At 44.6% G+C, this 14,202-nt stretch overlaps 1 protein-coding gene across 9 annotated transcripts; it reads left to right on the forward strand.

The window, feature by feature from the left end:
• Positions 1-43: 43 nt before the first annotated feature.
• LOC118526219 (uncharacterized) lies at positions 44-11,650 on the forward strand. 9 transcript variants are annotated; one of them, XM_078062441.1, is made up of 6 exons: positions 44-313; positions 1,655-1,734; positions 2,882-2,974; positions 3,092-3,218; positions 5,116-6,072; positions 10,716-11,650. In XM_078062441.1, the coding sequence occupies exons 2-6, from the start codon at positions 1,702-1,704 to the stop codon at positions 10,907-10,909; spliced, it is 1,404 nt and encodes a 467-aa protein (XP_077918567.1). In that variant the 5' UTR covers positions 44-313; positions 1,655-1,701; the 3' UTR covers positions 10,910-11,650. The 9 variants fall into 9 exon arrangements, with proteins under 9 accessions (XP_077918567.1, XP_077918570.1, XP_077918562.1 ...); XM_078062444.1 differs by having other exon boundaries at positions 5,116-5,808; XM_078062436.1 differs by lacking the exon at positions 10,716-11,650 and having other exon boundaries at positions 5,116-9,945.
• The last annotated feature ends 2,552 nt before the right edge of the window (positions 11,651-14,202 follow it).

The raw sequence follows: 14,202 nt of genomic DNA on the forward strand, positions 1-14,202 counted from the left end.
ACTCCCAGAGTGCTCTGCGCCCGGGCGCGGGGAACGCTTCCGCTTCCGGCCGGGCTGCGTCGAGGCTCCCCCGTGGCGGGTGTGGTGCGCGCGGCGGGCGAGCGAGCGTCCTTTCCTGAGTGTGACTTTGTGATCCGTGACTCGGTGCGAGTGTGTGTGCGACGAGGGCATGTAGTGTCAGGTGTGTCTGTGATCCAGCGAAGTCTGTGTGGTGAGGCGTCTCTGCGTGTTCCTGTGCGCGTGCGCCTGCGGCGAGCGGCCGCTGCCCTGCGCGTGGAGTGCGGGGCGTCGCCGAGGGTTTGTCAGAGCTGAGGTGGGATTTCCTGAGTGTCTGAAGTTGTCTCTCAAGGGCTGTGTGTCTGTGATTTTGTCTGAGCGTCCACCGCCTGCTTGCGGCTGGGTGTGCCTGTGGCGTGTGGACAGGGCTGGGTGTGTGAGTTTGTCCTCACGCCTGGGTCTGTGACTGACTGCACACCTGTGTGTAGCGAGGGTAGATGGCAGTTTGTCATTTTATGGGTTTGTATGGGATTGCGCGCGATGGGGAACAGAGTCCTGTGTGACTTGTGTGACTGCGTAATGGAGTTGGGTTCATGCCTGTGATTTTGTGTGCGAGGGGCTGACGTGGTGGGTTGTGATATGTCGCTGTGCGATGCTGGATGTCCCTGTGGGAAGGGCTACCGGGCACTTGCCTGAGGAAGTGAACAATGTGGTGGTTGTGCTCGTGCGTAAGTTTGACAACCGTATCTAAACCAGGTGGTCACCCTGTAGTGAGTCTGTGTGGCTGTGTGTCATCTGTAGGTGTCATTGTCCCTTGTGTATGGGATTCCGAGAGGATGCCTGTGAAGTTTTGTGCCTGGACGGTGTGGGTTGTGAAGGAACTACGTTCTAGTGACGAACAGCATAAAGTAATGCCCGTCACTGATAAATGCTCTGGAGGAAACACCAGAGGGCAGCAGGACAGAGTGACTGAGGGGCCAGGACACTCATTGAGTTTGGGCAGTTAGAAATACCCTCCTGAGGACGGAGGTCTCGGCTCAACCCTGAATAGTGAGAATAACCTGGAGAAGGGGGAGGAAGAGTGTTGTAGGCAGAGGGAGGGGCGAGGACAAAGGCCCTAAGGCAGAAATGAGCCTGGGATGCCGGAGGAGCAGCAGGGCAGTGAGGTGGTGAGCAGGTGAGGGCCACCACTGGTCGACACAAGTTACGAGGCCAGACCTGATGTCGCAGTGGGGGAAGGGCACCACACTTAAGGTGACAGATCACTGCAGAGATACACGGTGAGGGTATAGCTATAGGGAGCGTGAAGAACGGGGGCAGTGACACCATCCACCACAGTAATGGGCTCATGCTTACCACGTCCTGCAGGTAGATCCTATTCTTATCCCCATTTCTCAGATAAGGAAACTGAGTCTCAGAGACAGGTCCTAGAACTTGTCCAAGGTCATACAGTTAGTGGGTCATAGATGGGATTCAAACCCAAGTAACTTGTTTCCAGAGTTTGAGTTCTCAGCTTGGATCAGGCTGCAGGAAACAGTGGCCACTTAACCCATTCCTCCAACCCCAACAAGGGACGTGGTCATTCCAGGTCCCAGAGGAGGGGCTGGTATGATGGCCCAGCTGGGCCTCCTCTCACCACTCTTTCCTCCTCCCCCAGCTCGGGTCTCAGGCCTCCACCAGGAGAGGTTCTCTGAAGAGGAGGGCATGGTTCCCGGGCTTGTGACTGCAAGGCCCCGGGTAAGTCAGTCTTCACTGGTCTCCCCTGGAAAGGCCACTGGGTTCTGAAAGACAGGACATCGCTCCTGGTTGTGTGCGGAGCACATAGACCTGGTGTGGTAGTGGTGATGGTGGGTGTGCTTCACTTGTTAGTCAGCAGGTATCTGCGGGCCTCCTGTGTGCGGGGCACCCTGTAGGCACCGGGATGCAGTGCTGTTGAGACTGACGGGGCCCCTGCTGTATGGAGACCAGGAATGATGTGGGAGACACTCAACAAACACATCAGCCTGGTCATTCAGGGGTGCTAAGTGCTGCGGGAGATCCATGAATGCACCAAGCAGGGTCAGAGGGCTGCATTCAGGGTAGCAACACTAGGCCAGTGTTCCATGACAGCTGTTAGCTGGGCTGAGTAGGGGCGCCCCCTTTGGACAGAGGGATTTCCAGTTTGCCGCAATCCCCACCCCTCCCTACAAGTCCCCAGCAACTGAATCCTGTGTCCGCAGAGATTTACTTCCATCAGAAAAGGGAGAAATGGAAGCAAGATGAAGGAGGGCCATGCGTTTCAAGAAAGGTAGAAGCATACAGGCAGTCCACTTCATTCATTCCCATTACCTGGCTAGCCCCCATAGGCTCTTGAGTTTGAGATCCCAGGGGTGGGGAGGTTGGGGGTCCTACTGTGTCATAGTGGGAAACACAGCCCATCTAAAGGGGCCACTGTGACCTGGCTCCAGCATGTTGTCACTGCAGGAATCCAGGCTTTGCAATGTAAAAGCTTCCTGTTTTTCAAGACTGATCATTTGGATTTTTGTACGAATATCCACGTTTTAAAATATCGGCAGTGCCAGTAAATATTGGCATCTTCCAATAGCCACGTGGCACACACCTCTTCACCTCCCTCAGGTCTTTGTCCAGAGTCACTTTCCTGTAACGTCTCTTCTGACCACTCTAGCTGGCATGTAATCTCCCATCACTGTCGTCCCTGCCTGCTTGTTTTTCTCTGTAGCACTTAGCACCATCTAACATGCTCTGTTTTGCTGGTTTATTGTCTAAGCCTGACTAGAATGTGGGATTCACCAGGGCAGGGTTTTGGTCTGTATCCCTAGTGCCTGGAAAGGCGCCCGGCATAAGTCGACCTCAGTAAATCTTTGTCACACTGAATGCATTGCAGTTTCCTGTAGAACCTCACGGGGATGCCAGACTCCATGAGTCTGTGGGCTCTTCTAGCTCTTGGACCACCACATGCTGCTTCAGCCATGCTGTGGTGAGTCCTGAACCCAGCCTGACCCACTCTTTTCTTTTTTGACTCCCCTCCCAACCCCAGGCCCCTTTTCCCTATGGCCATGTGAAGGGCTGTCATGCCATGGCCTTGTCATTCCAGGAGCTGATTGCATTCCAGGATGTGGTGGTAGACTTCTCCCAGGAGGAGTGGGGGCAGCTGAGTCCTGGCCAGAAGGCCCTATACTGGGACGTCATGCTGGAGAACTACAGGAACCTGGTCTCACTGGGTAAGTGACTTATCAGTGAACTCAGACCCCACCTCACTGCATAGAAGCCAAGGGGCATCAGGAGTGTCAGCACCTTGTTGGGATGGGGTTCAGCCACTCAGTGCCTCTGAGGGTCCTCCCACCCTCCTTCCCCTGAAATGTCCATCTATCTGGATGAACATAATGGAAAAGTTAAGGGTGACTCAGGCTTCAGGCATGGCTGGATCCAGGAGCTCAAGTGTTACCTCCCGGCCTTAGTCTCTTTGGTCCTCTACAGGCTCCCACTCTCTGTTTCTCAGTTCTGTTTTCTCCTCTCTTGGCTTCCCTCCCGGGCTGGCCCCTTCCACTTCTGGCAGCAGCAGGCTTCAGTGACACTCAGTGGTCCCAGCAGGGTGGAAGCCTTTCTTTCCCAGAAGTTCTAATGGAAGTTGCAGGCCCTAATGCCATCAGACCACATCTGTTCTCTTTATTAAGCCAATTGGAGGCCAGGGGATTGAGCTTTTTAATTGGCCACACTTGGGTTACCCATTATTGGTAGCTGACACCTGCTGAACACTCATTATATGCCAGTGTATGGCTGGGGTATGTGGGGGAGAAGAGGAGAACCCAGATGAGGGTCAACAAGGGCCCAGTCGTGGGGGTCCCATTGAAGGGTGCCCACAGAGAACGTACTGTAGGACATCTCAGTTCAGTTTAGAGCCTGTTTCTTTTACAGCCTCTGCCCCTCTCTGCCTCTTTCTCTGGCTCTGTCTCGCTCAATCCCTGTGATAGAATTGACTGCCCCTATGTCTGTGTTCCTCAACTTGTTTCTACCAAAATCCTGGTAGAAGTCCCATTTTACCTCCCAGCCCACTGCACATGCTTTGTATCCATCTGATATAATTGAAACAAAAATTTTATAAAATGATACTTGTCCTTATTATACACAGTGCACTCTGTTACTCCATTCAATTTCATTTTTTAAAACTTCTTACCACAACCCACTAAAGCAGTGGTCTCAACCTGGAGTGGTTTTGCCCTGAGTTGACATGTAGCAGTGTCTGAAGAAATTTTTTTTTTAGTTGTCACAGCTGAGAGGGTGCTGTTGGTGCAGAGTGGAAGTGGCCAGGGATGCTGCTCAACATCCTGCAATACCCAGGACAGTCCCCACAAGAGAGAATTATCTGGCCCCAAATGTCAGTAGTGTCAAAGTTGGGAATCTGACTGAGTTAGTTCCATGACTCACCGAAGAATAGCAGCGGCCTAAAATTGAATGTGCATGTGATCCAACTCCTGAGACCAGGCTGTGAGGTAGTGAGGGCTCACTTCAGCCCACGTGGTTTTCTGAGGCCCCAGTATCCTGGTCTGCCCTTTCCAAGTTCTCATCTTCCCAGATGAGCTGGGTTCATCCTTGACATATTTCCTTCCTCTGTGGGTCAACCCTACTTTCCCCGATTTTATAATCTGTGCATGCTTCCTCCTTTACCCAGACTGGACCCAGATGTCCAGCCTCACTAGAGAGCTGGTACATCAGTCAGAATTCTCCAGAGAAACAGGACCAATAAATTGTATATATTGAGGGATTTACTTTTAAGAAATGACTCATGCATTTGTGGGGCTGGTACGTCCAAAATGTGTGGGGCTGCCCAGCAGGCTGGAAACAGGCAGGAGCTAATGCTGCAGTCTTAAGGCAAAATTTCCTCTCTATGAAACCTCAGTTCTTGCTCTTCAGGCCTTCAACTGATTGGATGAGGTCCACCTACATGATCATGGATAATTTCCTTTACCTAAAGTGATTGTAAATGCTAACCAACACTTAAGATTCGTATTTGATTGAAATCCCTGGGGACTAGAGCATGGTCAGGCTGACAAGACTAATAGTCACAATGGGTAATGGAGCAGCCATCTTATTTTCAGTGTTCTGTCTCACATCTTACAGGAATTTGCAGTTTTGAAAACTTTATTTCAGACTGGGGCACTGGGCCTAACAACAGGACACCTTCAAACCATAACATCTCTGAAAAGTCACCCCAGAAGAAAGGACTTTGGGACATGAACTTCATAAAGGCCTGCAAAGAGGACAGCCTCCCCGAGATGCCAATCCTGGTGAAATCTCCGAGCAGCTTCACAGAGAAGAAAGGGTACAGATGTCCTGAATGTGGGAGAGCCTTCAGCTCCAAGTCCTTCCTTACTCAACACTGGCGGATCCACACAGGGGAGAGACCCTATGAATGCAGTGAGTGTGCGAAGGCCTTTAGCCAGAGGGCAAACCTTATTCAGCATCAAAGGATTCATTCTGGAGAGAAACCATACAAGTGTGAGGACTGTGACAAAGCTTTCAGGCAGAGCTCCTCCCTCAGGGAGCACCAGATTATCCATAGCGGCAAGAAACCATTTCTCTGTAATGAATGTAGGAAAGGCTTCAGCAAACGCTCAGCCCTCATGTCCCATCAGAGAATTCACACTGGCGAGAAACCCTATCAATGTAATGAGTGTGGGAAGGCCTTTAGTGATCAGTCATTCTTCAGCCAACACCGGAGGATCCACAGTGGGGAGAAACCTTATGGATGCAGTGAATGTGGAAAGGTCTTTAGCTGGGCCTCATCCCTTAATCACCAGAGAACTCATACAGGTGAGAACCCCTATAAATGCCCCGACTGTAGGAAACCCTTTCGGTACAGGTCCTCCCTCATCGAGCACCGGAAAACCCACACAGGAGAGAAACCCTACAAATGCAGCGACTGTGAGAAGACTTTCAGCTGTAGCTCCTCCCTCAGCCTCCATCAGAGAACTCACAACGGGGAGAGTCCCTCTATGTGTAAGGAGTGCGGGGACACCTTCAGGTATTGCTCCTCCCTGACCAAGCACCAGCGGACCCACAACATCAAGACAACCTGTGAGTGTAAGGAATGTCTAAAAGCCTTGAGTAGTTGTGATTCATCCCTTAAAGTACATCAGAGGATCCATACAAGGGAGAATCCTATGCATACAGAGAGGGTGAGGAAGACCTTTGTGACAACTAACTTCCAGCAGTTCTTAATAAAACATACTGTGCACGTGAAACCTTCAGATTTCATTCACCCCAAGAGGTCTGAAACATCACATTATACATTAGTCATGGGGATATGCCTCAGGGGTCCCCAAAACCACCCCATTGTGGTGACTCAGTAAGAGGTCAAAGGACTCAGCATATAGTCATACTCATGGCTAAGAGTTATCATAGCAAAAGGATACAAAGCAAAACCAGCTAAGAGGCGCATGGGGTGAAGTCTGGAGGAAACCAGGCACAAGCTTTCAGGATTCCTCTCCAAGCACAGTCACACAGTACACATTTAGTTCCTCCAGCGGGTTGTGACAACACTGCTCTCCCACCACTACCTCCCAACATTAAGCTATTTTCTGACCTCAGGACCTTTGCACATGCTGTTCCCTCCGCCCAGAACCCTGTCCTCCCCAGTTGTTCCTTGGCTGACTTCTCATAGGGCCACCTCTTCAGAAAGCTTTTCTTGGACCACCCAGTCTAAAATTAGCCCTCTCAACTGGCACTCCCTCTGCCTATTTACCATCTTTTTCTTTGTAGCACATACCACCTTGTTTTGCTTATTACCTTTCTCTTTATTGTACACTGAAGTTTGAGAAATACTGGTCAGGATAAGGTTGAAAAGCTCATATGCCTATGGGGGTCAAGCACTTCATGCAAATGCATGAATGCCTTTAGATCAAGCTCATCTCCAGTTCTGCCACAGGCCCCATTAACACATTTGCACAAAATGCCTGGTACCTCTTTTTCAACCCAGTGTTTTTGGAACTTTAGCTTTCAACAGAACCCCCTGTAGGGTTTGTTAAAACAGGGTGCTGGGCTCCACTTCCAGAATCTCTGGTTCAGTAGGTCTGGGATGGAGCCTCAGAATTTCTAAGATGTTCCTAGATGTATTCGTTTCCTGTAACTGCTTTAACAAATTGCCACAAACCTGGGGGCTTAAAACAAATTTCATCTTTCACAGTTCTGGAGGTCAGAAACCTGAAATCAGTATCACTGGGTCAAAATCAAGATGTCAGCAAGGCCTTAATCTGGAGGCTCCATGGAACAATCCTTCCTTGCCTCTTCAGCTGCTGGTGTTCGTTTTGTGGCTGAATCATTCTAGTCTTAAAATCTTGTGTGTGTGTGTGTGTGTGTGTGTGTGTGAGAGAGAGAGAGAGAGAGAGATCTCCTTCTGCTTCCTTATAAGGATATGTTAGTGGCATTTAGGGCCCACCCAGATAATCTCTTCATCTCAAACTCCTCGATCACATCTGAAAAGCCCCCTTTTCCAAATAAGGTAACATTTAAAAGTTCCAAGGATTAAGACCTGATCTCTGTGGGCTGTCAATCTATTCACTCTAAATCCCTAGTCAAGGCATAAGGATTAGAAACCAGCAGAGGATCTGGCCCATAGTGATTCAGATGCCTCAAAACAGGATCTATGGACCAGACATAGCCCACAAATGTTTTATGGTCCTGAGTGGGTTTTTTTTTTTAATTAGTTGCCTCCATTAAAATATTGGGAAACATCACATAAAAATTGAGCATTCCAGCATCTCTTGAAAAATCAAAGATCTTGTAACAGGAGGTCCTTTGTTGAGGATTATCTCCCTTCCTCTTCGTGACTTTCCCGATCCTGCCCACCTGGCTCCCTCAGATACACATCATAGTGGAGATTCTTTGCAGCTCAGATCCCTTCTCTTTATTCCAAGCCTAACATTTTACCTGAGAGGCTGAAGTGGGCCAGGTGCCACGGCAGTGGGTCCTGTACTTCTTTCCTCCTTCAAGATCCCACCTGTAGGAGACCTGATGGCCTGGGCACCAGCACTGAACCCAGAGCTTCCCAACTGGAAGTGTCAGTGGGAGGAGAGATTTGAAGCTAAGGTGGGGGCATGGCTGACCCACTGAGGTCGTATTCATAAGTATGTGTGTGGGTACACACATGCACATACCCACGCACACTGCTAGGCTTCTCTGATTTCCTGGAGAAAGGGTCCCCAGCTTACATCAATATTTCAGGAGCATCTGTGGCCCCCAGCTGCTTCTGGAAGTCAGGGGTTTGGTTGGCTTGAATGCATGCAGTGGGGCAACACTGAAGTAACCCCATTCCTGGAATGCTGGCTTTTTTTATGAGAACTCTTAACAGAAAAAAGAAAAACCCTACACAAGGAAACCCAGAACTGCAACAGTATGTAGGAATGACTAAGGAAAACTTGTGACCTGATGAGAAGTAAACTATAAACTTTGATTGAAAGGACAATATGTTCCTGGATGCTAAGATTAAATGTAACAATGCTTTTTTTTTCTCTAATTTATTTATAAGTTCATGTCACTATAATCAAAAGACTTTAATAAACATAAATTTTCATCCAGAAGAATAGCAATTATATATTTTTCATATAAATATGCACACATATATACTTTTTAAAGGTACAATGATAGAAAACTCAAATATAAGGCCACAAAAATTAAGAAGACTATAGATCTAAGATAAAATAGGACAAGTCAATGAAACAAAGTAGATGGTCCAGATAATAGATCCTACACTATACAAATAACATGACTGAATCGTTTACTAATAATTGATGTTGGAGCAATTAAGAATGGATAATTTTGATTACTTCACACAATACATCAAAGTCAATTAAAGAGTAGTTAAAATAGATATAAAAATAAAATAATGAAAACACTCTGTTTAGAGAAGTTTAGATTTTGTAGGCTTGGAACAAGGAAGGATTGAACTATATAAAAAGGGAAACCTTGTCAAAAAATAATTCAAAGAAAATGCCAAACAATTTGGGCAAAACATGGCCAAAATGAAGAGAAATAATTAATATATTTATTATATAAAGAGATTACTTAAATTGATAGAAAGGTATTAAAGCCACAAAGATCATGCAAAGAGAGGAAAAATATAATTGCTTAACAAACAGAGGGAAATGTTCAACCTCCTTAAGAACTAAATAAATTCAATTAAAATTAGATGCCCTTTCCCCTATTAAATTAGCAAAGGAGAAAAATGCTGTTAATACATAATGCCAAGCACGTGTGGAACACACGCCATCACATTATAGGCAGCAGTGCAAACTGGTGTAATGTTTTCAAAGGAGCTTGGATGTATGTATCAAGAACCTTAAAACGATCATACCCATCCTGACCCAGTGATTCCCATTTGGCAAAACCTACCCGAGGGAAAGAGTCCTAAATTTGGAAAAACATTTAAGCACCAACATGTTCACTATGAAACTATGAAAAATCAGAACTAAGTCAAACATTCAAACAACAGAGGAGAGCCAGACATGGAAAACTCTGGCGCAGCTGTTAACAAGGTGCTAACAGACAAGGAGGTGAGACAGGAGGGTGTAGGGTGGAAAAATAAGATCTACACTATTGCACGTAGAGAATGATCACAGCTCTATGAAAACTATAAACACCTTATAATAGGTAATATAGTCACATGGGTAGAAAAGTGAAAAGGCAGAGGTACTGTGAAAACTAGACCTTTCCCCACTACTCCCCAGAGGCAACCACTTTCATGAATCTAGTAATTATTTTTAAATTATAAGAAAATGGTGTTCATGGTGTATGGGGCATTGTGGGGGCAAAGGGAAGAGAGCTCTACCTTTCTATAAAATAGGAGTTGTTTACTTTAAAATGAAAAACAATCCTTCAGAAATGCATACATTAAAAACTATGGGAAGAGCCCAGATGTCCGTCAACAGATAATGGATAAAGAAGATGTGGTGTATGTATGTGTACACGTATGTATGTGTATATATATATACACACAATGGAATCTTACTCAGCCATCAAAAAGAATGAAATCTTGCCATTTGCAACAACATAGATAGAACTGGAGGGTATTATGCTAAGTGAAATAAGTCAGAGAAAGACAAATACCCTATGATTTCACTCATATGTGGAATTTAAGAAACAAAAAGATGAACATAGGGGAAGGGAAGGTAAATTACAGAGAGAGGGAGGCAAACCATAAGAGACACTTAACTATAGGAAACAAACTGAGGGTTGCAGGAGGGGAGGTGGGTGGGGGGACGGGGTAACTGGGCAATGGGCATTAAGGAGGGCACTTGATGGAATGAGCACTGGTGTTATATGCAACTGATGAATCACTAAGTTCTACCCCTGAAACTTATAATATACTGTATGTTAACTAAATTGAATTTAAATAAAAAAATTTTTTTTTAAAGAAAGGAAAGTGAGTTCGGGCAAATCAGAAAAGGCATGGAGACACACTACCTAAATAGGCAAAGGGCCTAAATTGTTCACAAAGAAATTTAAAAGCATATACGGAAAAATTCATTAGTAAGGAAAGAATCACGTTTTTGGCTTATCAAATAGGCAAACGTTTTTGTTGGTTTGTTTTAAATGAGCTACCCACCCATTGCTGGTAAAGTTGTTCAAATGCTTATTTATACCAGGCATGGCAAAGACATTTCTTTGTATCTACTAACCTCGCTCAGTTTGTTTTTTCTACCCGGAATGCTGTGTTGTGAAAGATTTTTCCAGTGCAGTGGACCCAGAGAGCATAAGTGATATGCAACACTTGTTACTGACTCAGGAGAGAAGATGGTTTGTCACCTGTTTCATACCCCTGGACCTCCCTTTGCTAGAAATGGCATGGCCCCTCCAGAAAGAAATTCATCAGGATCTTTCAAGAGCCACAGAAATGTTTATACCACATCTCACCTAATAATATCCCTTTTTGGAAATCTATCCTAAGAAAACTATAAATACAATGCTTTATGCTCTGTTAATCAAACCTTTGTATAATTAGTCATTTAAAAATGTGATTACAAAATGAGAAAAAGAACTTCAAATTTGCAAAATGTATATGAGAAACCCTAACACACTGAAAAACTTGCTTGTATAGAGAATACTAAAGTATGATAAAATCTGGTTTATAATTCTGTAGTTTGCTGTCACTAAGAAAGTCTTAAAAAGTAAATGAAAAATACATGAAAACAAAATATTCCATAATAGCAGCTACAGGTAACTGAGTGCGTACTATGTACCAGGCACTGTTAGGCTCTTTTATGCAGATGAGCTCCAAGCCTTTCGACAGTTCTGGGGGAAGCACTGTTACCCCATTTCCTGAGGAAACAAAGTTTAATCAGTCAGGCTCCAAGAATGGACTAAGATTTGACCTCAGGTCAGCCTGGCTCCGAAGCCCACACTTTCCCTTCTCTGCCAAGAGCTCTTCTACCTGTAAACAAAACTACATTCCTGGGCTTGTACTTGTTGAGATTCTGGGACTATTAGGAAATTTATTAGCCTTCTTTGCTTTCCAAAATTTTCCTTAATATGCTTACTATTATTTGTTTAGTGAAAAAGTAAACCTAATAAAACTATGTTAAAATTAGGGTTCTAACAAACTTTGCCTGTGATTCTTTCTGACTCCAGTCCTGTTATTAGATGGGTTCATAGAGCAAATTCTTCAAGGAGAAAAGTGAGAGAGAGTTGAGTAGTTTAGTTGTTCCCTAGAGAAAAAAAATCACAACTTTTAGACTTTGCTGGGATGAGGCCAGGAAGGTTTCTAAAACCTTTGAGATACACATACCGCTTGGCCGAGAAATTCTGCTGCTGGGAATTTCCTCTTAGGAAACATGACTATATGCAAAGACATTAGAGCAAATTGATAAGGGAAATGCTAAGGCCTAAGAGGTAACAGGGAAGTGTAATGACAGCAGTAATGTACAAATAAAAGATAAATTAAAAGCAACCTCAGTATACAACCTTAGAACGCTAGTGCTAGAAAATAAATCAGGACACATCTATGTAACCAAGTACTAGGCAGTCCTGAAAAACAAAAGTTAGGGGCATAAATATGGATATGGAAAGATATTCATGATATATTAGAATAAAAATTACACCCTTCAAAACAGTGCCAATGGTACGATTCTATTTCATAAAAATATTTTTATATAAAAATCTATATAGATCTATGCAAAGGAAAAATATCTGGACAATTTTATATCCTTTTTAGCAGCAAGTGTATCTGGGAGAGGGTAATACAAATATTGAAAGAAAAACATGTTATTTTCTAATCTTCAAAGAATATATATTACCAGCATAATCACAAAAAAATGCTTAAAACATGAGTATTTCTAAATTTTAAAAAAATTAACCTGAATAAAAGAGCTGTTGTTAGGAATTGGGTGGGAAAAGGAGGGAAGCAGCAAAAGCATTATCCTTGGGAGCCCACTAGGATAGCAAGCTGAAAACCAAAGTAACAGGCTGAGGTATGTAGCATCTCGGTCAGGTCAAGTCTGTAAAATATGGAGGCAGTGGCTGGTATGTCTTCCATATGTTCCAAATAGTTCAGGGGTGACAGGCAAAGTCAACTATCCCATGTTGTCACCGATTCCAGTTTTGGCATGAAAGAAGCATCAGAACAAAATTAGTCAAGTCGTGCTCCTTGACTTTCTCTAGTTAAGGCTCCTCAAGAAGTCTGAAGCCCTGGCCCAGAATTCTCAACAAATGGCCCAACCCAGACCCTCAAGAAGTCTCCTCCACTGGGGCACTTGGGTGGCCCAGTCGTTAAGTGTCTGCCTTCGGCTCAGGTCATGATCCCAGGGTCCTGGGATCGAGCCCCGCATCGGGCTCCCTGCTCCACGGGAAGCCTGCTTCTCCCTCTCCCACTCCCCCTGCTTGTGTTCCTGCTCTCACTATCTCTCTCTCTGTCAAATAAATAAACAAAATCTTTAAAAAAAAAAAAAAAAAAAAAAGAAGTCTCCACCATCTCTTAATTCAAGTGTCTGAAGACCAAACTGGAGTGATGGAGGAATGTAGAGAAATCTAGAAGAGGTAATGAAGAAGGAACTAAAGCAGCTGGCCTATGTATAATCCAAAGATGGTGAACGCTTGGAAACCTCATCGTCTGTGACTGGGGCAGTGGCTTGGAGAGTGATTTTAAAAGGCTGGACTCCTGGGAAAAGCCAACACCATATCATGCTGGTAAAGCACACAAAACTACCTAAAAGGTATTCTTGCCAAAGAAGCTGAAGATGAATCTAAGTCTCTGATATACTAACTTCTATTTACAGAAAATACAGAGAGAGTAACAAGCTTAAGACACTACAGGAAGCAGACAGATTTAGAATGGGGAACATCACACAGGACAATGGCACAGTTTCTTCCAGTATTATTTGCATAATCACACAAAGCTTTTACAGAAGAAAGGTGCTAGAATGATGGTCACCAGGGCTGGGAAAAGGGAGAAATATGGAGTTACTACTTAATGGGTATAGAGTTTTGGTTTTGCAGGATGATAAAGTCCTGGGGATCTATTGAACAATAATGTGACTATAATTAATACTACTGAACTGCACACTTAGAAATGTTTGAGATGGCAAATATTATGTTATGTGGAGCTTTTTACCACAATATAAACAGTTTTAAAAATAAATGCCTTCAAATTAAAAATTAAACCAGAATATAAGAGTACTAAAACTGTTAGATATATTAGGAATTGGGTGGGAAGAGGAGGGAGGTGTATCTCTACATCATCCTTGGGGTCACACAAGGCATTAAAAAAAGTAAGAGGAGACTGCTTTAGATTAAGACTCAAGAGATCAGACAACCAAATGCAATTTGTAGACCATGTTTGCATCTGGATTCAAATGAGCTAACTGTAAAAAGACATCTTAGCAGCTATCAGGGAAATCTGATTATGGCCCAGGTAAAACCCTTTGTTTGAGGTGATTTAAAATTTTCCTTCTAAAGTAGACGTATTAAGGGGCGCCTGGGTGGCTCAGTCAGTTAAGCGTCTGCCTTCGGCTCAGGTCGTGATCCCAGAGTCCTGGGATCGAGCCCCACGTCAGGCTTCTTGCTTGGCAGAGAGCCTGCTTCTTCCTTTCCCTTTGCTTCTCCCCTGGCACGTGCTCTCTCTCAAATAAATAAATAAATAAAATCTTTTAAAAAATAAAGTAAATGTATTAAAATTTAAAAAACAGAGAGAAGACAATTGAAAAAATGTATTAAGTG

The sequence above is a fragment of the Halichoerus grypus genome, chromosome 15, assembly GCF_964656455.1.
Source record: "Halichoerus grypus chromosome 15, mHalGry1.hap1.1, whole genome shotgun sequence".
Classification (NCBI taxonomy): Eukaryota; Metazoa; Chordata; class Mammalia; order Carnivora; family Phocidae; genus Halichoerus; species Halichoerus grypus.

Coding starts and splice junctions, on each gene's coding strand:
- LOC118526219 (XM_078062436.1), top strand. CDS start 1,702: ATGGTTCCCGGGCTTGTGACTGCAAGGCCCCGG. Junction 1,735..2,881: donor TTGTGACTGCAAGGCCCCGG/GTAAGTCAGTCT, acceptor AATGCATTGCAG/TTTCCTGTAGAACCTCACGG. Junction 2,975..3,091: donor GCTGCTTCAGCCATGCTGTG/GTGAGTCCTGAA, acceptor TTGTCATTCCAG/GAGCTGATTGCATTCCAGGA.